This window comes from Diadema antillarum, unplaced genomic scaffold (genome assembly GCF_040938485.1).
Source record: "Diadema antillarum isolate AM-2024a unplaced genomic scaffold, OU_Dant_1.0 seq00000506_RagTag, whole genome shotgun sequence".
NCBI classification, from domain to species: domain Eukaryota; kingdom Metazoa; phylum Echinodermata; class Echinoidea; order Diadematoida; family Diadematidae; genus Diadema; species Diadema antillarum.
Genome location: NW_027271461.1, coordinates 99,940 through 127,433, shown reverse-complemented (window position 1 = coordinate 127,433; position 27,494 = coordinate 99,940). Strand labels below are relative to the sequence as shown.

Here is a 27,494-nt window from a genome sequence, read left to right as displayed (position 1 = left end):
TTTCCGCGAGATAGAAAGATAGCATGTTCAAGTGAAGTCCCTAGACACACACACACACACACACACACACACACACACACACACACACACACACACACACACACACACACACACACACACACACACACACACACATTCACACACAGTGCGTGGTGTGCGAGCTAGGAATCCAAGTCACGGTGTGAGCTTATCATGCCAAGTATATACCTTAAATCAGATTGTAAATGATGACAATAATCATAAATATATAGGACTTGGGACCATGATTTCTCCCCCGCGCTATAGTGCGGAAGAGAAACCACGAGATGTTTTGTTTTCTCCTGCCAAGTCGGATATATAAATTATATTGGACACAATAAATAACAGAAAACATCGATATCATGGGTTACCATAGAGTCAAGCTTTTTACTTATCGTTGGCAACCGCGTATAGATGGAAATTTATTCATGAAAATTACACATTCCATCAACGTGATACTGACATACATGTTAACCCTAAAAAGACTGGGGGGGGGGGGCCTAAAAGGCCCCCCCCCCTCGACATTTCGCGCGATTACTCAGCAACACGCAATGCTCTCGCCGCGATGCTCTATGACTTTTTTCTTTCGAGTTTCCCACACATTTTGACACCAAATTTGTGAAGCCCGGGGGTACGGTTCTGAAGTTACATAACTTTTTGTACATGCATGTGAGACCGAAAATGGCTCAAAAATGTGATTTTGTGTACAAAGTCAATACAAATTGAGTTTTATCACATGGTTCATATAAATATGCTTATTTTTACTCTCAATGGCTAGAATCAATTTGTTTTAGTAGTATTATGCTTCAAAAATGGTCTGCCACAAATTTTGCTGAAAAAAACAACAAAAACAAAAGGTCGAAAAAACAAGGAAATACATAAGAAATTCATAAAACAATAAAATAAATAAGAAATTAATTTTGATACCGAATTTTTTTTCAAGTACATTTGCTAAGAATGCTACAAAGAATATCTAGACCAAAAATGAGCACTTTTGGAGCTTTATTTACTGATTTAGATAAAAAAGTCTGATTTATTGCATAAATTAGCATAATTAATCAAAATAAAATAAAAGAAGACTATTTTGGAAAATTTAAATATACGATCTTGTAGATTACATCACACACTACCATTGTGCAAATTTCCGCGGCGATCGCGCAATCCACGGCTGAGATCTTAAGGGGGGGGGGGGCCCTTTAGGCCCCCCCCCCAGTCTTTCGAGCTACCAAAATAGCCCAGTCTTTTTAGGGTTAAGGGTAACTTTTTATTCCCCCTGCTTTCTGAAAGCGGCTAGACAAGTGCTCTTTCATTATGCTAGAAAAGTGAACTTTTGTGGAATTCCCTTTATATTTTCTTTATATTGTTGTCCATACATGACATCATAACCTCCAGTCATCTCCTCATCCAGCGGTTCCAACACCCAAACTTTAAAAATGCATAACTTTTGCATCAATTGTCCGATTTCCCTCAAACTTTCACTGATGTGTTCTACTGATATTGCTGCTTTCACTCAATCCACATTTCTCTTTGGGTTTTGGTTTCCTTTAAAGGCATTTTCTTTCGTGTGTGTGAAGTTTCATGCTTCTCATCTCTGATATAACACGTTGGTTTTAAAGTCAGTTGGCAGATGGAATTTGACATTGATTCATGGCAACTTCACTTTCTATGGAAAGAGCTGCATGTCGGCATCTGTTACCTGTTTGTAACTAATATAGATGACAGAAAATACTTCACATTCAAGATATGATGTTTATCAGGCACAGTATTTGATACAGTCTCTAAAAAATAACGAGGAACACAAGACATCAGCACTTGTTTCCGTAGTGTAGTGGTTATCACGTGCGCCTCACACGCGCAAGGTCCCCGGTTCGAACCCGGGCGGAAACTACACACATTTTTTTTCTTTCCCCCTCCTCTCCCACCTCCTCCCCCCCCCCCCCACCTCCCAGTTTTACTTCGTTAGTTTTTCTTAAATTCTTGACATACACGGAAAGATTACACTGGCAGTGACAACATATCTAAGCAGTGGTGAAAGAATAGGCCTAGATACATTTTACTTCATATGAGTGTTTGTAACCATTATTATGAAGTGCACCAAGGGTTCTATGCAATTTCAAAGAGCACGCAAGCATCTGAACTCCATGAAATATTCGCTACAATGAAATAAAGAAAGAATGACGAAATACTTACAACTTGACAATTATTGAGTACAAGCTACTTCATCATATGAATATAAACAATAAGTGTATAAGCATAATCAAGTCTCGACATTGGCGGTGATCCGTGGCTACCAGATACAGATGTCAGGCCATCATTTTTGAGAAATGATATGATTTGGTGGCCCGATGAGGTCACAAAAACATGTACTTTCTTTAAAAATATTTCTTAATATTTTCTTCAATCTATATGATATCCAATGGCAGAGGTAGGTATATCCCTTGTGTCAAATATATTCATTTCATGAATACATAATGGCATGAAAAATCAGTCAGTTTGATACTGAATACCGGTATATGTTGACGTTCTTTTTCACACCTGCCAATTTTCACATCATAATGTAGTTTATAGTTATTCTAATGTTTATAAACTTATTTGATCGCTAATGCTTTTCTGCTTTACTTCTTAGTCACATAATTGGTATTTGAATAATTTCATTGTCCAATGTACCCGGCAAGTTTTACATAATTTCGGTTTTATTGTATTTGTTAAATATTTTACTAAATGATTGTGGTTCCTTACTCTCTAAAAAAATCTCGTGAAAATGTTCACTCTTGAAGGAGTGAATACAAAAAAGAGTGAATTTAGAGTGAAAATGTCAATTTTCACTCGTTTTAGAGTGACCTAAGGGATCACTCCAAAATCTTCGAGTAATCCCTGAGGTTACTCCAAAATGAGTCAAATTGAACATTTTCACTCAAAATTCACTCCAATATCACTCTAAATTCACTCTTTTCAGGATTCTCTCCTTCAGGAGTGAATATTTTCACTCGATTTTTTCTAGAGACTATGTATACTTTTCATGTCTTTATCTGAAATTTGAAATTTGATGATTTGGGTTGCCCGAACGGGCCACCAAAGAAGTTAGTGTAGAGCATTTTTCATGGAACATATCCCTATCATATACATTATATATATATATATATATATATATATATATATATATATATATATTATGCTTTACATACATTGTACTGTATAATCTGAACAGTGGTACCGCGCATAATGAAAGTACTGCCAAGGATGATTCATTTTCTTAAATGGACACTTCTCTCGTATCTCGTCCATCTCCATCAAAACCACTCAAATACTTGCCACGACATCCTTCATCGATTCTACTCATCCATGCGATATATCACGTATCATGAACCGTATAATCAATCTACCTTGTCATTCTTGTGTCTGCTGCAAAGAATATGCAACTTGCCTTGGACGTGTAGTGGACTATTAAAACTGCCGTCCTTGGGTATCTGATGGGGAAAATGCAGAGAAAATACTCTGAGTGTGTGAACCCGTTTCCGTAGTGTAGTGGTTATCACGTGCGCCTCACACGCGCAAGGTCCCCGGTTCGAACCCGGGCGGAAACAATCTTCTTCTTTTCTTAATCTTCAGTGGGTTATGAATCTTTGTTACAATCATCAACTTCATTTTTTTTCTTTTTTTTTCTTCTCTAATAAGTAGTCATGACGTGTATAATATCTTGCCATCCCTTGGCTTCATGCATGCGCTGTTGAGAAGATAATATGAACGGAAAGTACATGTACATGTAAAATGTATATGTACATGATGTTCAGCTTTCAGCATCGCTTGTCTCTCTGGCATTAACCTTCAAGGTCACTGCACATAATTATACAGAGGATGTAATCAATATACCACGTATCGATGCATTCTATTCCAGTGTATAGTCCTGTACACTTTTTCATCAAGACCGGGAAGACTGTGTCAGGTAATGCTGTATCCATCAAAAAAAAAAAAAAAAATAAATAAATAAAATAAATAACAACTGACGTATTAAATGACTAATAATTTCTGATGTATTTTGAAAAGTTGCCTTTGGTTTTAGATTAGTAATTGTTTTTGGTGCAATGTATACATAATTAATTTGAGAAATTAATAGAGTGTATGTATGGTAGTGTAGGTATGGTAGTATGCGCTATGAAACAACTATAGTTTGTAAGAGTGCTAAATGAATGTAATCGCACTATGTGTCAAGGGCGTACCGAGGGGGGGTGTTTTGGGTGTTCAAACACCCCCCTTTGCCAAAAGGGGGGTGTTTAAGGTGTTCAAACACCCCCCTTGGGCAAAAGGGATGTGTTTGAGCTATTCAACACCCCTCTTCAGCAATGCTTAGATGTTGACAAATGAAACAAAAGCTGTCTTTACGGCTTTTATTTCCGTTTTGAATTCCGCCTTTCATTTCTTTTGCGTTCATTTTCTCTCTCTCTCTCTCTCTCTTCCTTGTTTTAATGTTTGTGTGGATGATGATACATTATGGAGAACATTACATTATATCATACGCACTAAAGAACTCGTGTACAGTACGTGTTAATAGTATACTACGTTACTGCACCGCGCGCGAAGCTGACGCGCAAACAGTAGACATTCCCGATCCCTGCTTTGCTTTCTGACCGAATCGCGAAGATACATTGCGCATAATGTTCACTGTTTACCGGTCAAAGAGATTACAATCTCTTTGTTACCGGTGTTATACCGTACGCGGTACCGTAAATTGTGTATGATGCATAATATTATGTGTGTACAATGCATGCTGCGCTGCAGCCTATTATAGGCACATTGCATGCTAAGTCGGTAGTATCAACTACCAACAGTGGCGTATCTGGGGGGGGGGGGGGGCAAGGGGGCACGTGAAAAAAAAAACGAGAAAAAAGAAGAAGAAGAAGAAGAAGAAGAAGAAGAAAAAAACCTCGCCCGGACGGGGGGAAGGAGAATGGGGGGGGGGGGGGCAGAAAACCAAATCAACAAGATAAAAACAAAACATGAATTCCATGAATTCCATGTTTTGTAACGCTGAAATATAAAAATTTTCGGCTCGCTCGCTGCGCCCGCTCGCCAAAATTTATCAAAAAAAAAAAAAAAAAAAAAGAAGAACAAAACGTAATGATGACGTGGAAATATAAAAATTTCGGCTCACTCACTCGTAGTAAGTAATTTTCCAAGTCCTTAGTTTGCTGGCATAAATCGTTATCTATGAAACCGTCACTATATCTTGATTAGAATTGTAAGATTTAATAACCAAAAAATGACAAGAATTCCATGTTTTTTAAGGTGAAATACAAAAATTGTCGGCTCGCTCGCTGCGCTCGCTCGCCAAAATTTATCAAAATTTATCAGATTCTATATCACCCTCAAAAAAACCCTTTTAAGTGCTCGAAAAAGCATATCAAGGGGACTTTTTTTAAGTCCCTACCGGGATGGGATTGGGGTTGAACACTGTTGGTATAAATCGTTATCTATAAGACCGTCACTACATCTTGATTAGAATTGTCATTCGAAGATTTAATAACCAAAAATGACAAGAATTCCATGTTTTGTAAGCTGAAATACAAAAATTTTCGGCTCGCTCGCTGCACTCGCTGGCCAAAATTCTTCAATATCTATTACATTTAAAACACCCTCAAAAGACCCCTTCTATAAGTGCTTGAAAAAGCACATCATGTGGACTTTTTTTTAAAGTCCCTACCGGGATGGGGTAGGACACTGTTGGTACAAATCGTTATCTATAAGGCCGTCACTATGATTAGAATTGTAATTCGAAGATTTAATAACCAAAAATGACAAGAATTCCATGTTATGTATAAAGCTGAAATAAAAAAAAATTCGGCTCGCTTGCTGCGCTCGCTCGCCAAAATATATCAAAATTTAGGGTTGCCTATTACATTTAAATCACCCTCAAAAGACCCCTCTTAAGTGCTTCAAAAACCATATCATGAGGACTCTTTTAAAGTCCCTACCGGGATGGGGTTGGGGTTGAACACTTTTTCAGAAATTAGGGGCGCAATTTTCGCCCTTGCCCCGGGCGCCGTTTTCCCTAGATACGCCACTGACTACCAAGTACAGTCAGTATATTAGTAGCCTACTGGAAGCAGCAAGCTCTGGAAGCTCTGGAAGTAGCAAGTTACTTGCTATACTCAATGTAATTAGTAATAACACATGGACTTGGTAATCGACATGAAAGGATGATCAAGAAAAAAAGATATTTTTCTAAGATTTCTTTTAACCATATAATTAAAGAGGTATAACATTGTTCAAAAAGCCCGGAGACGACAAAAGATTGTGATTCAGCGTGATTCCTGGTTGGCATTTTGAATACAAGCAGGATGTGCGCAGTGTACTCAGAATATCGGAATGGCAAGAAGAGTCGCTGCAATGTTGCGCAATGTTTGATAGGTTGTACACATTTGCTATCAAAGCTTGATCATTGATTTTGCAGTGTTGCTTTACATACTAGTCTATATTAAAATGCCTTGCATTGCCAATAATAAGACTTGACCTTGGCTATTTCCTAACTTTTCCATCTATATGAAACACACACACTCACAAACACAAACAAATTAGGGGATGCTCTATATAAAGTGCAGATTTTGGACATCCTTCTCCCGCTTGGTCACTTCGACGCCCCCTCGCTGGTCATACCTCCCCCAATCATGAACATTAACCGACACCCTTGACTACCAGTGGCGGATCCAGGGGGCGCACCGGGTGCCCCCTCCCTCCAATGCGAAAAAATATAGCTACAAACGACAGTTTTTGGACGGTAAAATGTCAAAATTTTCAAGCTCGCTCGCTTCGCTCGCTCGCATTTAATCGTTATGCAATTCTCCTGATGTTGCTGTCAGTAATTGCCAGCAGTTGCGCCTGGTGCGCCCCCTCCCCTTAATTTCTAAAGCGAAAAAATATAGCTACAAACGGCAGTTTTGGGACTGTAAAATGTCAAAAATTTCAAGTTCGCTCGCTTCGCTCGCTCGCATTTAACCGTTATATGCCATTCTCCTGATGTTACTGCAAGTAATTGCCAGCAGTTGCGCCCGGTGCGCCCCCCCCCCGAATTTCCAAAGCGAAAAAATATAGCTACAAACGGCAGTTTGGGGACTGTAAAATGTCAAAATTTTCAAGCTCGCTCGCTTCGCTCGCTCGCATTTAATCGTTATGCAATTCTCCTGATGTTGCTGTCAGTAATTGCCAGCAGTTGCGCCCGGTGCGCCCCCTCCCCTTAATTTCTAAAGCGAAAAAATATAGCTACAAACGGCAGTTTTGGGACTGTAAAATGTCAAAATTTTCAAGCTCGCTCGCTTCGCTCGCTCGCATAATCGTTATGCAATTCTCCTGATGTTGCTGTCAGTAATTGCCAGCAGTTGCGCCCGGTGCGCCCCCTCCCCTTAATTTCTAAAGCGAAAAAATATAGCTACAAACGGCAGTTTGGGGACTGTAAAATGTCAAAATTTTCAAGCTCGCTCGCTTCGCTCGCTCGCATAATCGTTATGCAATTCTCCTGATGTTGCTGTCAGTAATTGCCAGCAGTTGCGCCCGGTGCGCCCCCTCCCCTTAATTTCTAAAGCGAAAAAATATAGCTACAAACGGCAGTTTTGGGACTGTAAAATGTCACAATTTTCAAGCTCGCTCGCTTCGCTCGCTCGCATTTAATCGTTATGCAATTCTCCTGATGTTGCTGTCAGTAATTGCCAGCAGTTGCGCCTGGTGCGCCCCCTCCCCTTAATTTCTAAAGCGAAAAAATATAGCTACAAACGGCAGTTTTGGGACTGTAAAATGTCAAAAATTTCAAGTTCGCTCGCTTCGCTCGCTCGCATTTAACCGTTATATGCCATTCTCCTGATGTTACTGCAAGTAATTGCCAGCAGTTGCGCCCGGTGCGCCCCCCCCCCCCCGAATTTCCAAAGCGAAAAAATATAGCTACAAACGGCAGTTTTGGGACTGTAAAATGTCAAAATTTTCAAGCTCGCTCGCATTTAATCGTTATGCAATTCTCCTGATGTTGCTGTCAGTAATTGCCAGCAGTTGCGCCCGGTGCGCCCCCTCCCCTTAATTTCTAAAGCGAAAAAAATATAGCTACAAACGGCAGTTTTGGGACTGTAAAATGTCAAAATTTTCAAGCTCGCTCGCTTCGCTCGCTCGCATAATCGTTATGCAATTCTCCTGATGTTGCTGTCAGTAATTGCCAGCAGTTGCGCCCGGTGCGCCCCCTCCCCTTAATTTCTAAAGCGAAAAAATATAGCTACAAACGGCAGTTTTGGGACTGTAAAATGTCACAATTTTCAAGCTCGCTTGCTTCGCTCGCTCGCATTTAATCGTTATGCAATTCTCCTGATGTTGCTGCCAGTAATTACCAGCAGTTGCGCCCGGTGCGCCCCCTCCCCTTAATTTCTAAAGCGAAAAAATATAGCTGCCAACGGCAGTTTGGGGACTTAAAATGTCAAAAATTTCAAGCTCGCTCGCTTCGCTCGCTCGCATTTAATCGTTATGTCATTCTCCTGATGTTACTGCCAATAACTGCCAGCAGTTGCACCCGGTGCAACCCCCTTAATTTCCAAAGCAAATATATATATATATATATATATATATTATATATACATATATTATCATATATAGCTACAAACGGCAGTTTGGGGACTGAAAAATGTCAAAATTTTCAAGCTCGCTCGCTCCGCTCGCTCGCATTTTATTGTACAGTTATGCAATTCTGATGTTGCTTCCATGAGGTGCGCCCCCCCCCCCCAATGTCTTGACCCACGGTACGCCACTGAACACCCCCCTCTAAAAAATCCTGGGTACGCCTATGTGTAATTGCAATTGTATTCTGAGGGCCGAGCACCAGGTACTGTACTTGATTTGCAAATTACATGCTACAGTTACCTGGTAAAATTATGACTCTACATATGTGTATGTATTGTATACATACATATAAACTTGAGTGGAAGGTAGTATCTCTGTAAATGACATTATTTTACAGATTTTACACCGTATTGTTTTTATGTAGAAATCAATTGCAATACCATCACCTTATCATATTTACAAACATGATGTGACTGTTAAAGGGCTCGTACAGTTTTGGTTGAGACCTAAATTCAGGTTTTTAGCATTTTTGGGTGGGATAATGAGAAACCTCCTATGAAATATGAAAGAGCATGTAATTCCAAGAGGAATCCAACGTTTATTTGATGAAAATTGGTTATGAAATGGCTGAGATATCAAAAAAAGAGCGATTCTGATAAAGTGTGGGACCCACACTTTTTCACGATCGCTTTGTTTCACTTTGTTTTTGGATGTCTCAGCCATTCCAAAACCAATTTTCATCAAATAAACTTTGAATTGCTCTTAGAATGGCATGCTCTGTACTATTTCATAAGTGGTTTCTTGGTATCTTGCAAAAGGTTAAAAGCCAAATCCTCAGCTCCACCAATACTGTACTATCCCTTTAAAACTGTTCTGTGAAAAACATGTGCACTTGCACAAGCAATTAATGTATACTTCAAATTTATCTCATTTTCATAAATCCTTGTTTGACTTTGCTCTATTCATCAACATAAACAAACACAATGTTGTTGAGTAATGAGTTTCTTTTCAACCAAAAAATGATATTCCTGTACAGCTGTATTGACAGTCCACCTCCCCCTCTTTTCTCTGTTGCTCTGGTTTTTCTTTTTTTCTTTTTTTCTTGTTTTCATAAGTACAGTACCATTCACAAATAAGCCAAGAAATCACTCAGGAATCAACAGACACACAGATTACTGATAGATTACATCTTACAAGCACAATTTAATTCCAGCTAAATGCCGACATACCTAGGTATGTATTCTGTTTTCCAGTACGCATGTGAAAAGTTAATTCCCTTGCAACCATCGCTATGAAGCAGGTCATACATACAGTGCATAAGTAGGACAGTACTTTGTTGCCAGCTGATAAAGGTCAGAGCACTTTGTACATGTTTCCAGATCAGACATTTGTTGGAATATTAAACTCATTCAAATATGACTCACTTTTACATCTCATGCAAAAGACAGAAATTCACTTGACATGTACATGTATATATTATAAATAGCAAATTGATAGAAAAAGAGATGGAAACACACATATTGTTCAGTTATAGTCCTGGGAAAAAACACAAAAACAAAGAAAACTCACACACACATATACAAGAAAGATGTGACCAAATTTCCACATCCACTTTATGATTATATCTGGCTAAATTATAACCATGCCCACAAAACTAGTATCTTGGTCTGCTAAAGTCACTGTATTAAGAGTAAGATATACATGTCCGAACTTATCTTCCACTGGAATCAGATACAATGTACTACTGTCTGCAACAAAAGAAAGAGTGCTGTACAAAAATTGCAAATGAGTCTAACCTTCGCTTACACATGCCCATGTGGGTCAGGGCGGACTTGTGCTAACCCTGCTTTCTGTAATGCTATAATGCAAGAAATATTTGCGACATGAAATTCTTGTGAACTGGAGCTGAAGACCTTTTTCATGGCATGAAATTTTTCGCAAATTGCCACTGGCATCCAATACATTGTAGAGTAGACAAGCACTTTTGTGTGCATTTTAATTTTGCGAATCTTGGCTATCATGAAATTTGTGAAATTAAAATGCATGCAAAAATTTCTGGTTTTACAGTATGTAAGATCACAGATCACATATTTTAAAGACATCGGTGACAGAGGTGGCCATCTAAAATTATTATTCCAGTCTTCATCCCACATTTTGAGGGTTCTTGATGAAAGCTGGTTGCATGGAGACAATGTTTGACAAAACTCTCATATAGTACATGATTTCATTTAACATTCTTATGACGGCTATCTCAGTACGTCTTTGATATCAATGTCATACACCTTACTGTGTATTTAAGTCAGATATGAGTGCCTCGATGTGACACCTACAAAGTGCGCATATGTGTGTGTGCGTATGTAACATGTTACACACTTATTTACGAAAAGGTTGAATAAGTGGTGCTTATAAACTGCATACCTGTATACCTGATTCACCATTTCCTCCTAAATATTGCCACATACAATATACTAGTTTGACTCAATTGCAGTCACACTGTCTAAGTAGGTTTGCCACATGCATATATATTATATTCCACAGGGGAAAAATGAATATTGATCTGTTTTGGCATTAGGCTCATCAAGATTCAGCCATTACACATGCCTACAGCTTTGCTGAATACCATTGCCAGACATAATAACTATTCATTTTCTCCTCCCAGCTGCACAGCATCATTCAAACTGAAAAACTTAAAATGAACAATGTCATTTTGTTGGTAGAATGCCACTCAACATCGTTGCTTGTTGCCATGTCTGTAGAGTCTCAGAGAGATCTAAGATGAGCTCTGAGGTTGTCAAAAAAAAAATCTTCTGTAGACACATGTACAATCATATGCTGTATCAAACAAAAATGAATACATCTTGGAAAGAAAAAGAAAACAGATATGGTATATTGATCCATAATGCAGTTTTGACCTGAGCATGTGTACGAGAAAGTCAAGTCACACGACATCATTTTCAGGGGCGATGTCTTCCTTCTAGATCTCATGGAGGAAGGAGGGTGAATGATAAAACTGGGCTTACTGTGGCATACATTGACAGGTTATGTGGTGGGCATGTCATAGCATCTCTTTTACGGCAACACTGAAACTTGTAACCTGATTTATAACATCACTTTTGTCTTCTGAAAAGACAATGTCTTAATATCCTTATAGAGAATATGGACAAATATTCCATACATTGCTACAATTGACATACCTACAGCTGCCCAAAACATTTGAAAGCAGCTGTTCTGACATCATACCACATGCCATCTCAGCTTTGGTGCCAGAATGGATGGTTTAGTGAGAGAGGACTTTATCCTGTGACTGAGGTAAAAAGTAACATGCATGATTGCACAGAAAAATGGAAGTACCATGTGGAGAAGTAAAACCAATTTAAGAATATGCACAACTGTATCATGAAAAGACATTCTATTCTATTCATATCCTGCATATCATGACTGCAACATTTGCCTCTACTATTGAAACATATCATCCAACCAATGCTTTTTTTTTTCTGGATCTCCTGGGTCTTGTGAACATTTTTACTTGGTGTTGGAATTAACTGCCAGTACCACACTTTTCAAATTTCTACCATAGAAAGAAATACATTTCTTGTCACTGTAATCTAACAAACATACCAGGTATAGTTGGAAGCCATAACATCAGTCATACAGTATGTATCACCATCAGTAAAACACACAATAATACATACGGTTGGTTGATGTATCAGTGACAGAATCCAGTGTTATGTTTAAGGTCCACCCTAGCAGCAGTCCCTGCATGGTGGGTGGGATCCTTTGCTAGCCAAACACAGTATTTAATGACAAGCACTAATTCATACCTGCAATATAAAAAAGTTATATCCAGAAAATGCAAGATATGTCTACAACTGTACCATATGGATTCAGGAAAATGCTTCTTCCAGCTGTATACTTCGCTGAATTTTGACGCCACCAAACATAGCTATTTCTCATGATCAATCTACAAGGAAGTTTTGATGTGAAATTTGACAAAAGCCGACTAAAACTAGAAGGAATTTTGTAGAAATTGAGAAGGCATGAAAACCAAGAAAACCTGCAACATAGGAAACATTACCTGCCAACTTTGTGATTCAGCATTTTTTGCAGACACTTAAAAATATAAGCATGGCAATATGAGAACACAACCAAATCATTGGAAGACAAAAAAAGGAAAGAGGGAAATGAGCAAAGGGTTTTATGATCGACATATCTCAAAACATACTGTAATTTAGTCATTTTACTCTAACAGGGTTCTACATAACATCTAGATGTGGAGCCCTATGTCAATACAAACTGTGTATAACACGTATGATGGCATAAATACTCCTGAAAAAAAAAAATGCAATAACATACAAACACAACTCTACATAACAAATGTACGGTGTACATAAAGAAATCAAATGCTTGCTCATAAACCTGAACAGAATTCACTAATCATTAAACTCTTAAAACTGACAAATATGGGCACTGCATGAAGAGCATATGTACATTTGCATGATGTGTGTACTTATGATGTATTTTTGTGTGTATGTATGTGTGTGTGTTTATGATGGTACATTCTATACAATTTTCCTCACAATTCTGGTTGTAATTCATTAAATATCCAAGATGTCTTTAAACTATAACACTGCAAATTATCAAATACTAATAGGACTGAAAACTAAATTACAGCTTGCAATCTGTAACTCTTTGCCCCACATCCTTCGTGGACATGTCATTATCATACTCCAGTCAGGGGGTAGATTCGTATCAATCTTTTCTCTTTAGAAACAGTTTGTCACTACAAAAAAAAAAAAATCAAGTTGAAAGTACATGGATCATCATAATCATGATCATCATCAGCTTTGATTTAATGAAAAAAAAATCAAAATAAAAACAGCAGTCTCACTTCACTTAGCTCTGCAATATCCAAATACATATAATTTAAAGCCAAATTCATTAATAGTGGCTCTACATAAAGTTCTTTTCTTACTACTTTCCACTGATAAGAAATTGGTTTCAAGAAAATGACCCCAGGCAATACACTTTACTTGGAAATGTAAACTCTTCTTTTGTGCAATCATCACTACATTTATAATGTATTACCATATTTTCCTATACATGTAATATATTTCCCCAGAATCACGGATCCAGATTAGTCATTTTTGGCATGAAATGTGAAAGTTTACAATCTCAACACCCCAAATCTTAGCACATTTTGGAAGATACTGGGTGTCATCCACACTTCAATAATGCTTTGTACAAATTTGCACATAGTACATCAAAATGAAATGAATGGCGTCGTCAACATCCAAAGCAACAAAAAAACACTTCCCTATGTCTAATGAATCTCTTAAAGCATGTGTGCCCTGCATTGCAAAACACACCATTCTCCTTCCAGTCATTATTAGATTATAAAATTATCATTTTATTTTTTTCTGTTTCGCAACACTTTCCATGCGCAGTAATGTTTCCCGGTAACATTGGTTGTTGGACAGAATACTAAATTCTGGCTGCTGGAACATAAGTAATGATGTTGTATCAATCACATAACTGCTACTGAAAGGCTCTGGTAACAATGAAATCAGTCACACACTGTGTACCCACATTGTGTGTTCACCATACACTGCCAATACAAATATAATATTGATATTAAGAGAATATATATTCTATTCCAGTGATGAATGCAAGCTTCAATTGCACACAGGTTACCCTCTACATGCATCAAGTCCTGAATAACTGTCTGTGTTTCATCACAAGGTGGCTCCCTCACTATCTCCAGGAAGTTACCCATGAACACCTTGCAACACATGTGTTTTATTTCCAAGTGCTTGCCATGCACACACAGCAACATTTCAGCACTTTTAAATGAGAACCTGCAGCCAATATCACGGATTCTTGACTGAGGAAAAATTGCGCTGTAAACACACAAAACACATCTTACATTAAAAGAATTTTCAAGGGTCATTTTAGATTAGGATGACCCAAATAAACTTAGCAAAGTCTTACTATCCACACATTTTGGTAAACTCTAAAATAGTAGAAAAGAGAGATATTCTCTCATGTTGTGATGGCCATAATCTAAGGAAATCTGGCATAGATGATGAGTGAGAGTTACATCTAAGAACTACCAACTAAAAAGTGATGATTTTTTCGGTCTCCCACATGAAGGTTTCAGATTTTGAGATCAGCTTCGGATCATCAATCTTTGGTGTGCCAATGCATACTATGATATAAATATTTCTTGTTCAATGTTATCGTCATTCACTACAATTATCATTATGCAAGTACAGGGAGGAGGTTCCAAACTAATAGCCAGGAAAGCTACACATGACACTGTTTGAAAATTAGCCACGCACTCCACACTCAAACAAAATGTGTCAGTGGTTTCAAAAACTGGTCAATCCACTATATTGAATCCACAGAATGTTTGTCAAAAAAAAAAGCAAGAGATTTATGAGACAACTGCATGGAAATTGCCATGTAACAATTCAAACAAAGTTAATTAATTTCTACCCTAATTTTGGTGAACATCATCAGTTCGTTTCATGATCATTGTTGTATATATTACTTTTCAATCACTAAGTAGATATATTTTGTATATATACCATTTTGTCAAATATACATTAACATCACATACACTTCAGCATGTGAAATAACTATCATAAATTTTTTGAAGCATAATTCAAATTTTTATCAGCCTCTACATTGATTACTAAATGCTACAAACAAATCAATTGTTCATCTCAATTCATCTTTTCAAAAATTATTCTAAATCTATTACAAAGCATTCCATATACATTATCTCTTCTGGCTCTCCCCTCTTTATGTATATGTTTTTTATGTGTGATAAAAGTGAAAATTCATATCACACATGCTGCTTAAATTTTACTGCAAAACTGTAGCTGCTGTAAGAATTTAGGCAAACTACATCATTTCAAACTAACTCATTGCCAGGAATGCATGATGTGTTCAATCTTCTTTTTTTTTTTTTCCTTTCCTGTGGTGACAAATGTAAAAAAGTGACAGAAGTGTTTCTTCTTATCCACAAAAGATGAGAACAGTAAAGAATCTAGCCACAAGATTTATCAACTATGCAATGATGAAATATGGGAGGGAATGTCTTGAATAACACTGACAAGTTTGCAGTAGGATCGCAGGTTCTTTTTAGCATCTTAATCAAATCTACTCTGTGTAACTTAGCCCAAGCATTCAGCATTATAATTCATCACTTTTGTGCACTGACTTTTCTGAATGCACAAATATGCTGTCAGTACTTACCACATAATTTCTTCTTGAATATTGCTTTGACAAGAAACAAAGGTTAAGTGCAATTTTAAGGATGCCATTCTGTGCTGCTAAGACATATTGCTGTATTCTTCTCACATTTGCTGGTTTAGTCATTACATAAAGATTTTTCTGTCTAATTCATTTAGTAATTATTTTTTGTATACATACATGAAACAATTCTGAACAAAGCAGACAGGCATTGCATATGACTGATTCTGTCAATGGTCAGTATGGAGGGGGGGGGGGGTGGTCGCTGTAAGGCATTAAAAGGAGATGCTGGACTTGCCACCAGGAGGGTTGTATATCTTGATGCTGGTGTGCGTTGGCTCGCCGCTGCTGGTGCCGGCTGCATGCTGTGGAGGCGACGAAGACTGTGCCTGCGTCTGCTGTCTTCCCGCAGTGTTGGACCGTTGTTGCTGCTGTGGCTGCTGTTGTGGGGGTGGTTGTGGGTCTGACCGTGCAGGTTGCTGGTTTGGCGATGCTCCATATGGCTCACCAGTCAATGGGTTAAAGGAAGCTGAATTTCCATAACAAAGAAAAAAAGAAAGACATATTTTAGTTCTAAGATTCTTATAGAATGACCTCTATGCCTTTCCCAAACATTTAATTTCTTGCCATTTGATGGTGTCTGTCCAATAATCCCTGATACATGTAATTCAATAAGCTTTCTTCTTTGAATAAGGTATCACATATGATTATTGTATTCTGCAATGGGAGAAAGCATAAAGTCTACATTAAAAAATAACTAGCAAATCAGTTCTAACAACAGTGATTGCTGGTATCAACTGCTTTATTTACCAGGGGTACAGTTTGAGCACCATTTTCAATTCAGTCAATATGGAAAGAATACTTCCATCCATGACTCTTGATTTCATGTTCACCCCACTCATGCCAACAATATTTCTAATTGTTAGTTATTCTTATTTTTGATGACTGATTTACCTTTCATGATTATGTACATGTCTTGTACATGCCAGATATCAAGGCGACATACTTGCTGCTTGGTATGCTTCCTTTTCTCTTCCATTCCTCATCTATCCTGCCGACTCTTATTTTGCTCTCTCCTTTTCTCATTATCCTCTCTATATTCATCTTCTTTTCTTCTAATCCCTCCTTTCCCACATTCCTTCCTTCCATATCTCCTTAGCTCTCCATTCCCTTTTCCCCTTTCTGTATCATCCCACTTCATTTTTCTCTTACTTTTTCCTTACACTCTCAGTCCTTTCTTCTTCTTTTTCTCCTCCATTCTTTATCCTCGATTTCCACTTTTCTCCCTTCCTCTCACTCACTCTCCACATCTTCTCCTCCTTCCCTAATCTTTCTCTATCTACTCCAACCTCTAGATCTCTTCCCTTTCTCATTTCTTATTTCAATATGCCATGAATAATGCTTAATCAATTTGCTAGTTGCAGATTTTTGTGTTTCCTGCCGTCTTTCTTGTAAGCCCTAACCATCCTTGCATATATTTGTGTGCAGTGTATCTCTCAATAATCATAAGCCTTTTAGGTGTCTCATAATGGCAAACTTTTGTGCTATGCCTATGTATGTGATCAGTGATCTGTGATGTGTACTGTAGCGAGTGTGTAATCTGGCCTATCATGTGCCTGTAAGCGTGAGGTGGTGTGCATGCACGAAACTGTGTAAAAGAGTGAGGGAAAGGGAATAAGTGCAAAGGAGTGCGTGAGAGAGGGAGAACAGAGCCCTCCTCACAGTGTCTTTATGTGTAATGTGATGGGATGTTATGCAGTTAGTCCTGACGTGAATTACTGTGATTGGATTCTGCTTTATTTGTACGTCTTTGTGTGCATCACTCCCTTTTTAGTATCAATATTTGTTTTTTAAACATCTATTAATGCTTATTTTTATGCATTTACACTGTCTCTTTTACAATGTAACTCCTTATGCAATTCAGTCTTTCGACTGCAAGATATATGAATACTCCCATAGAAATGCAATTTATCTAACTAATGTTTTGTGTTCAGTCATCCCATTTCTGCCATAAAAGATGTGCCTTTACTTTTATGATGACATGGTCTCTTAAACCATTCCTTAATTACACTTTTTATGTTTTAGATGTAACTGAGACTGGAAATATGAATACTTACAGACAGGTTTGCAGGGTTTAGCAGGGCCTTGGTCATAGGTGTGCTGGGCAAAAGGCGGGGGCTGAGTAGCCTTCTGCCTCCTCTGTGGAGGGGGGTCTGCTGGCTCATTTGCAAACCCAAAAATATCATTGGACTTGCCACCTGGTGGAGCAAGAACTCTGTTATATGGGGAAAGGAATGCAAAGGAATGAATGTTATCCCAGGAGGTAGAGAACATGACTAGATCCTGTCGAGGGCATCTTCACAGCAGCATGTGTGAGATTTTGGATTATATCACAACTGACAAGATTTGTCCTACAGCTTATTGATGAAATATGACTTTAATATGTATCCACACACAACTATAATTTCAAGTGACTTTGAGAAGAACCAGTAATTTAGTATGACATATATTGTGATCTTTGCATTTCCTACAACTAAAGTGAAGCAACTTTCGTTGTGGAACACCATTTCACAGTGGAGTCTTTTGATGGTGTTAGATGTACCGGTATACTATCAAAATTCATTCAATTGACCAGAGACATCAAATCAACACAAACCTTACACAATATGGATCCCACTCAATCATATAATAACCATCAGCTCTTTGAATGGGCTATACTTGATGAGGAGAAATGTTTACTGTTCATCCATGTTTGCTTTGAATGAGTACATTTATGGGAATAGATCTTCATTGTTGATTCAATGGTAGACAATTCCATCCTTAAAGACACAGCACTGAAAAAACAAACAAAAAATCAATCAAACAAACAAACAAACAAAAACAATGCATGATGTTACTAAAATGTCCAACTAATGACTACCTTGCATTTGTTGCACTGCTATCATGACAACATGGTCTTGTCTTTGTTTTGGGATAATTCCAGTTTGGTTGAGGCATATTTTGTATTGCAACTGTGTGCATATTCTGTTGTCGATTTCTTGTCACCAAAATCAGCAAGACTTGACACGTTAAAAAAAAAACATAGATATAACATATCAAAATCTGAATGATAATCTTACTTGGAAGAGTTCTTGTCTCCTTTTCCTTGGAAGCAGTTAACAGAGGTCATGTTGATACTTGTGGTCTCAGAAAATTGGTTCTGTAGAGAAAATCAAAAGGTAACATCTTACATAGTATATGCCAGAATGAGGGCAGAGTGGGGTTAAAGCGGACATATATGCACAATGTTCTGTGGAAAATAGACCACATGTCATTAGTTCTTTAAAATTCTTACAACGTGTGTAGGAAATCAATCCAAACTTTTTATTCACACTGTTAGCGTTTCTAGCATGTCTGTAAGTTTGCACTGCCAGAGTTTCAACCCTCATATATGCAGGTTTCCATTCTGCATTAAACTCTGACTTTTCATCCTTTACCCTTAAAATTTCTTAACAACACTAGCCAATAGACAACAACACTAGCCAATAGACAGTAAGTCTAATGCTAAGGGTGTCAGGTCTATGCTAGATTACAGAGTCATATGCCTAGTTAGGATTATTTTATGGGGATGCAAAAGGAACTCTTTCCCAGTACAAACATAAAAATCTCTAGCACAATTCAAACTGTAAAGTTCACCAAAACATGAGACACAAGCCTGGTTAATATCAGTAGTGATAAAATAAATGAACATGAACACCCTTTTGGGGCCTTTAAAGGCTAAACTTACCAAAAAGCAATTTCTATAATAAATGATTATGTGTCATCTTTCGTTGTTGGACTTGTCGCAATACTTAAATTCATTGTAAATCAATCAAACTTGTGGCTCACAGTAAACAGACAAATCACAACAAAACAGGGGCGTCACCAGCTTTTTGCAAAGGGGGGGGGGGTGCATTTATATTTCTGGTTCCACTTCCAGATTTCTCCACTTCCAGATTTCATCAGCTAACAAGAAAAAAAAAAGGGCTTTCAGCGCAACTTTCTGAAAAAAAAAAGCCTCTTACCAGAGCACATGCCAGGACTGAGCCCGTATGAGCGAGTGGGGAGTGTCTGTGAGGGGGTGTCCCACCTCCGAAACCATGGAGATTTAAATTGTGTGTGCAGACTTGATTTATAAGTAAAACTTTTTTAAGCCAAAGTGTTTGAAGTGGGTGAGTTCACACCAACGGAACCCCCCCCCCCCCTTCCTGTGACGCCCATGCCAAAAAGAAGGAAAAAAAAAATTATGATTCTGAAATCAACCACATCAACTCAACAAGTCAGTCATCTAGTAGATACCAAGATATGCACAACCTCATCAGGCCAGGCATTTGGTATTAGCATATAGATCTAACACTCAGTAACAGACGGCAACGCAGGATGCTTTCCTCATCCAGCATATCCTTCAGTCAACGAGACATAGGCTGCATTTATCAACTTTCCCCAGTTTAAACGACTTTCGAAAGCCCTTTTGATAGCCCTTTCCATAGCCCTTTCCATAGCCCTTTCGAAAGCCCTTTCCATAGCCCTTTCGAAAGCCCTGTCTGCTCCCTGTACTATTAATGTGCCGCTTGTTTTCGTCGGCTGCGTTTATCAACTTTCGATAGCCCTTTCCATAGCCCTTTCCATAGCCCTTTCGAGAGCCCTTTCCAAAGCCCTGACTGCCTGTACTATTAATGTGCCGCTTGTTTTCTATGACGGGACGGCGAAAAGCAATTACCATCATAAAGACATATCTTCCTTTGAGAGTGACGAGTCATGATACAATGCCACAGGAATCAATTGTCTTCCTATCTGTGAGGTAGCTCCAGTTTAGCACATACTTCAAATATTTCTGAGTGGCGGCATGAGACATGGGATCAAAGGGAATGAGACTGTTGTTACTCTATTTCTCAAACCTTGTTGGTGAGAGAAACACCTCCTTGTTCCAAGCATATGCGTGCATTACACACAGCTGTATGTATACACCTGTGTACACGTACTCGTGGGCACTTTACGTGGCGCGCGTCTTTTCAGAAACTGGAAACGCATGGTTGCGTAACCGCAGTAGGGCGACCTAAAGGGCTTTCAAAACAGCTTTGCGTTTATCAACTTCGAAAGGCTTTTACAAACAGGTTTCTGATAACCTGTTTAGGAAACCTGTTTGGATCGTCACAAATTTCAGGCTTTCGAAAAGGCTTTCCTAAAGGGCTTTCAAAACAGCTTTGCGTTTATCAACTCGTGAAAATTCCTTGAAAGCTGTTTGGATAACCTGTTTCTGCCGAGAAAGGAGAGTTGATAAATGCACCCTTTCGTAAAAGGCTTTCCTAAAGGGCTTTCAAAACAGCTTTGCGTTTATCAACTCGTAAATTTTCCTTGAAAGCTGTTTGGATAACCTGTTTCTGCCGAGAAAAGGAGTTGATAAACGCAGCCATAGAGAAGGCCAGCAAGCAAATGTTCTTGATCTTGTATTTACTGACGACATTGATATAATCAATAACACTGAATACCTTCCGTGATATAATCAATAGCATTGAATACCTTCCGCCACTTGGCAAAAGTGATCACGTCTGTCTTAGAATCGATCTAACTCTTGTGTATGAACATGAAGTGGAGGAAAGACAGTCTACCTTTGATTTCAACAAGGGAAATTATGATAATATGAGACATGACTTTGAAAATCAAAATTGGCCAGAATTATTTGCCAATAAGACATGTGCTGAAGCATGGGAAATAACGGCAAAAAAATTAAAGAAATCAATGGATGACAATATTTCCAGGAAGATGTTAAAAAAAGACAGGAGAAAGAAAATCTATGTAACATATAGACTTGTTACACTTTCCAAGAAGAAACAAAGACTGTGGAAGAGATATCTGAGCACAAACAGCATCTGGCACTATGTCACCTATGCTCATGAAAGGGATAAATTGCGACAAATGACAAGAGATCTGTGCAGTGATTTTGAGACTCGTATTGCTGTCAGTGGTTAAAACAAACCCCAAGGCTTTCTGGAGGTACGTGAATAGTCAGACTAAAAGCAGATCAAAGATCGCAAACCTTTCAAAGCCTGATGGAACTTAAGCCATTTCTGCCCAAGAAAAAGCCAACCTCTTAAACTGCAAGTTTAGTGAAGTCTTCACATTTTTATGAAAATGTATATGATATTCCTGAAGCATCTAAATCTTATGATGGTCAGAATACAGATTTTGTACTTTTTACACCAGATGTTGTCAGAAAGAAACTTATATAGCTTTGAAGAATTCTAAATCGGCAGGACCGAATCGTTTTCATCCTCGTGTTCTCAAAGAACTTGCGGACCAGATTTGTACCCCATTATCAATCATCTTTTCATTATCACTGGATGAAGGTTTCTTGCCAGATGACTGGAGATGTGCTAATATTACTGCTATATATAAAAAGGGCAGCAGGAAAGATCCCAGTAATTACCGACCGATCAGTCTCATTTCAGTGGTGTGGTGGTGAAAGTTATGGAGTCTATTCTTCGAGATGCTGTCATAAATCACATGAGTCAGAACCACCTTTTTTGTGAGGCTCAACATGGCTTCGTCCCTGGCAGATCATGCACGACTCAGCTTTTATGTCAACTGGAGGACTGGACCATTTATATTGATCAAGGAGATTCCATTGATGTAATTTATTTGGATTTTAAAAGAGCCTTTGACTCTGTACCTCATATCCGATTATTAAAGAAAGTAGCATCATATGGAATTAGTGGTCATCTTCTTTCTTGGATACAAACCTTCCTGTCACAAAGAGTGCAGCGAGTCGTGGTGGATGGATGCAACTCCGAGTGGACTAAAGTGACAAGCGGCATCCCCCAAGGAAGTGTGCTGGGCCCTACTCTCTTCGTTATGTCTATCAATGACCTGCCGGATGTAACTTCAACTTGCCATGCTCAGTTATATGCTGATGATGCCAAACTTTATGCACCAATAACGAGCCAATTTTCCTGCCAGCAACTCCAAGATGATTTGGATTGTATCTCAAACTGGTCAAGTACTTGGCAGTTACCATTAAACACACAAAAGTGCAAAACTCTCCATCTTGGAAATAATAACCCAAATTGGACATATACTATGGATGACGGATTGCTAGAAAATGTCACGACTGAGAAAGATTTAGGAGTTATCATTGATGGAGAACTTTCCTTCCGGAAACATATTGCAGCCGCAATACACAAAGCAAACCAGATGCTTGGGCTTATCAATAATGTCAACTCAGATACATTTATACCATTGTACAAAACTTTGGTGCGCCCCCATCTTGAATTTTGTAATGTGTCATGGAGTCCTAGATTTGTAACTGATGACCGTAAGATTGAGGCTTTGCAGAGAAGAGCGACAAAGTTGATCCCTGGTATGAGTTTCTTGCCATATTCAGAGCCACTACCACATCTTAATTTGTTTTCCCTCCACTATCGTCGAGAGAGGGGCGACATGACCCAAGTTTATAAGATTATCCATGGCATGGATACATTAAACCCTGAATATTTTTTAAAGAGAGCAGAGTATCAGCATACCCGTGGTCACTCTATGAAACTCTTCAGCACTCATTGCAGACTTAATCTTAGAAGCAGTTTTTTTCAGCAAACGTACTATCAACGCTTGGAATAGTTTACCAGAACAATTGGTTACTGCTTCAAGTTTGAATTTCTTCAAAAATGGTCTCAACAAATTTTGGGCAGATAAGCAATTCAGTTATGTCTGACATCAACGCACGCTGCACACAATGTTAAAGTTTAATTTTTTCGAGATATCTACATGTACATCAAAGGCGTTTTCGACCGGGAGAACTACAGGACATCCTCAACTCCCTTACAACGAAGGTGAAGGTGAAGGTGAAGACTATACTAGATCTATGCCCCTGTTCTTTCCCACACAATCAACTTGACAAGTTCTCGGACCGAGTTTTGATCAATGAACAGGCACTGTCCTACACCCACATTGGATAAAAGTAAAGTAGAAAGTAAAAGTAAGTAAAGTATACCGTACTTATGGGTAAACTCGGCCCCCAGCAAGCAATACAGCTACCGGTACACCTCTCTCAAGATCTAGTGGGTAAACTTGGCACCCAGCGCACACATTACAATTAGTTAGTAGTTATAATGCATGCGCTGGCCCCAGGGGGCCGAGTTTACCTGCTAGGCCGAGTTTACGGTTTACCCATAACTACGGTACCTCTGCTCTACATGAGTGAAATCATGCATTTGGATTTCTCAGTGACAGCATGCCATACATTGTCATTGTGTCATGCCCATCAGAAAATTATTGCTTTCCGTAGTCTAGTTGGATATTCCTGTCATCTCAAGACTCAGAATCCATACAAAGCCAAAAAGGCATAAATTTCAGCTAACACTACTGACTGTAAAAGTGGAAATTTTCGCGGTGTTGAAATTTTTGCGCATTTCGCGCAACCGCAAGCTAGCGCGAAAATAAAAGCACGCGAATATTTTTGCGTGCCATATGTCCCAGTTGTTGATGTCTTGATTCCTCGGAATTAAAAACACGAGAAACTCTTCTTACTTGGGCAAGCGCGAAAAATTAGTCGCGCGAAAATATCCACTTTTACAGTATCACACTCACAGTCGAGAGGCAGCCAACTAACGTTACAGAAAAAAAGGAAACAAGATAGATTCCACTATTCTATTTCTAGACCAGAGCACAGCAGCAGAGTTGTAAGAGTTAAACTTGACCGAAAGATCGGTCTGTATCTGTCCGTCGGGGAATGTTCTGCGGAGTGAGGACAGCGTTAATGGCAAAAATATAAGAGAGTCCTCCGGACAGACAGATCTTCCTGTCTAGAGTTAAAGGACAAGTTCACCTTCATAAACATAAGGATTGAGAAAATGCAACAATATTAGGAGAACACATCAGTGAAAGTTTGAGAAAAATTGGACAATCGATGCAAAAGTTATGAATTTTTAAAATTTTTGTGTTGGAACCGCTGGATGAGGAGACTACTACAGCTTGTGAGTCATATGCGTACAACAGTATAAAGAAAATATAAAAGAAAATTCAACATATTTTCACTTTTTTCGCATAATAAAAGAGCAATTGACTTGCCTCTTTCTAAAGGCGGGGGGAATAATATTACCCATAACAGTTATCGGTAACGAGTCAGGGGAATGTGTACTTTTTTCAAAAGATGGAATTTTGTGAAATTCTCTTTATATTTTCCTTATATTGTTGTACGCATGTGACATCTAAGTTATTCATACACTGCAGTAGTCTTCTCATCCAGCGGGTACTGCACAAAAACTTCAAAAATTCATAACTTTTGAACGGATTGTCTGATTTTCCTCAAACTTTCAATGATGTGTTCTACTAATATTGCTACATTCTCTCAATCCTTATGTTTATGAAGGTGAACTTGTCCTTTAAACCTACTACAAAGCTACGGTTAACATTACAATTAGATTTCCACAATATTAATTGGGATTATTATTGCTAATTACTATTGGATTGCTACCACTAGAATTCTATGCACTAGATAGTCTAACTCTGAACTGGGGTTACTGCAATATTGTCTAATGTCAGATTCTAAACTAGACAGGCAAATAGCCATAGGGTACCTACACCGTTGTATACGTCCTACACTAGACTAGTTCTATGAGTATGGAATGGTATGGTAAGTCTTCTCAATGCCAAATGGCCTGCCTGGAGCTGGACGACCTTGATGCGCATTATAATAGCACAGCTATCTTCACAGGCGCAGGCATAGGCACAGCGACAGCTGACTGAAATACGTTCTGTTCTGCAGCTACAGCTGTGCCTGTGGCTGGCTGTGCTGTCTGTGCTATGTGACTATGGTGAGGCTGCCGGCTGCGGAAGCATACACACGACCGACTTTATGAAATGAACAAGACGCACAGACGTACAAGTTACACAAAAGATTCATATGACAGATCATCGGAAACTGAACACGTTTGAATTACCGATAATAACTGAAGTCTGACAATAATGTCGTAGCGATGAATTCACAAAACTTGATCTTACACGTTCACAGAGCTTCCCGAATTAACAGCAACACTAGCCGACCGATCGCGAATGAATGACTAACAAACGATTATGCACAGTGATACCAGTCCTCATCATTGGTCAATCGATGTGTAATATGACTCCTGCAGCCAATCAAAATGCATGTTTTGTCACGTATCTCGCCACGGCCGGCGAGTTCAGCAACTGAGAGGTGTGGCCTATCCCCGGTTAGCTATTTTATCAGTGTTAACTTACAAGAAAATACAGGTACACCTCTCATATAACATGTATGTTTGTCCTCACACATTATTACTTCTGAGCTAAAATTTATATGGAGTTGTTTAGTACTGTTTCTACATTTTTCCAACAACTTTTATGTAGCAATTATCAACATGAAATTGGACGGTTTTTATGTCACATGTCCAAGAATGACCAATCCGGATTCGGGGGGTTTCCCACGGATTTCGCGCGTTGCAAGCAATGTTTACATCTGAATAGAGAAGCCGGCTTCCGTCCGCTCGTTGGCAAGCTTGTACGATGTGCCTACTACACGAGCTATGATAGCTACTCTAGTTTACACATCACATGTTCAGATAGTGATACGTTCGATGGTGTGTTTTATATGCTCTCAGCGTCTACTGGTAAATTCTAGTAGTATTCTATTCTGTTGAATATAAACAGACTCCAATATATCTGTGAAGTTCAAGAAACCGGAAACCTTAATGCAACGTAAGTACCGCGATAATTAAATTGGCATTCATTGTGTTTGAACATCGTGTAAATTCATATCACCTGCCATTCCCCACATCCACTCATTTAAATTTTAAATGCATGCATGTCATTTTTTCACGTGCATGCAATGACATTCCTCGCATTCGACCTGGCCTTGTTCTTTTAGACTAGTACTACCGAAGAAATCGACTCTTCCTCTAAAGTTAGTTTAAAACTGCTACACACGTACTTCAACTTAACAATTACTTCGAGTAAATCTATAGGCCTAGTCTTAAACTCTTGAGTCTTTAATTAGGCAATGAAATTGAAACCACCCTTTAACTATATGACCACCAATGCACCATGTCCATGCCCTAAACTAAGGGCAAGGCCGCATGGATGGGTGTCTGTACTGTGCATGCCATGTGCTGTGTTTAAACTTCTTCAATCTTGGAGCTGGAGCTTTGAGCTTTCGGGGGTTAGATCTAACACGTTACTTGGGTATAACCCCCAGCCCGGGCCCAGGGTGCTCCGTTGTACCAAGGAGCTTTGAAGCTCCTTTGAAGCTCCTTGGTTGTACACAGTTTGGGCTGCTCGCAGTTAACTTGGGTGTCAAGACGTACTAATAAAGCTTGCAGGAAGGGCCATGTGCGTAGGGAAGTTGACCATGGCATAGACAGTATACTGTATAGTACCAGTGACAGTGTCAGCGAGATCAGGCCAAGGCAAGGCCAGCAGGGCACTGTGGGCTAGGTTTACATCATTTTATCATAGCCTACATGCAGGCTAGCATAGTACGAATAATAGGCCTAGGTCTACTAATTCTAGTGCTGGTAATGGTAATGGAACTAAGATAACATTAGTAAGTATAATATCAAAGCACTAATACGCTTTCATATTCCATGCATTCTCATACATTCTGCCAC

At 38.8% G+C, this 27,494-nt stretch overlaps 1 protein-coding gene and 2 non-coding genes across 3 annotated transcripts; 2 read left to right on the top strand and 1 right to left on the bottom strand.

Moving 5' to 3' along the window:
- Positions 1 to 1,832: 1,832 nt before the first annotated feature.
- Trnav-cac (transfer RNA valine (anticodon CAC)) lies at positions 1,833 to 1,905 on the top strand. The gene has a single exon. It is a non-coding gene; the product is annotated as a tRNA-Val (tRNA).
- Positions 1,906 to 3,529: 1,624 nt separating this feature from the next.
- On the top strand, positions 3,530 to 3,602 carry Trnav-cac (transfer RNA valine (anticodon CAC)). Its single transcript has one exon. It is a non-coding gene; the product is annotated as a tRNA-Val (tRNA).
- Positions 3,603 to 15,109: 11,507 nt separating this feature from the next.
- LOC139733922 (uncharacterized) lies at positions 15,110 to 25,917 on the bottom strand. Its single transcript, XM_071644735.1, has 4 exons — positions 25,815 to 25,917; positions 18,981 to 19,060; positions 17,979 to 18,136; positions 15,110 to 16,390 (listed from the first exon to the last, which is right to left on the bottom strand). The coding sequence occupies exons 2-4, from the start codon at positions 19,028 to 19,030 to the stop codon at positions 16,137 to 16,139; spliced, it is 462 nt and encodes a 153-aa protein (XP_071500836.1). The 5' UTR covers positions 19,031 to 19,060; positions 25,815 to 25,917; the 3' UTR covers positions 15,110 to 16,136.
- Between the last annotated feature and the right edge of the window lie 1,577 nt (positions 25,918 to 27,494).

Bases quoted from the DNA above. Each gene is read 5' to 3' on its own strand.
- LOC139733922 (XM_071644735.1), bottom strand. From the start codon at position 19,030: ATGACCTCTGTTAACTGCTTCCAAGGAAAAGGAGACAAGAACTCTTCC. The intron at 18,137-18,980 runs GTAAGATTATCA...CCCATATAACAG, and splicing joins GGAGACAAGAACTCTTCCAA to AGTTCTTGCTCCACCAGGTG. The intron at 16,391-17,978 runs GTAAGTATTCAT...ATGGAAATTCAG, and splicing joins TAAACCCTGCAAACCTGTCT to CTTCCTTTAACCCATTGACT.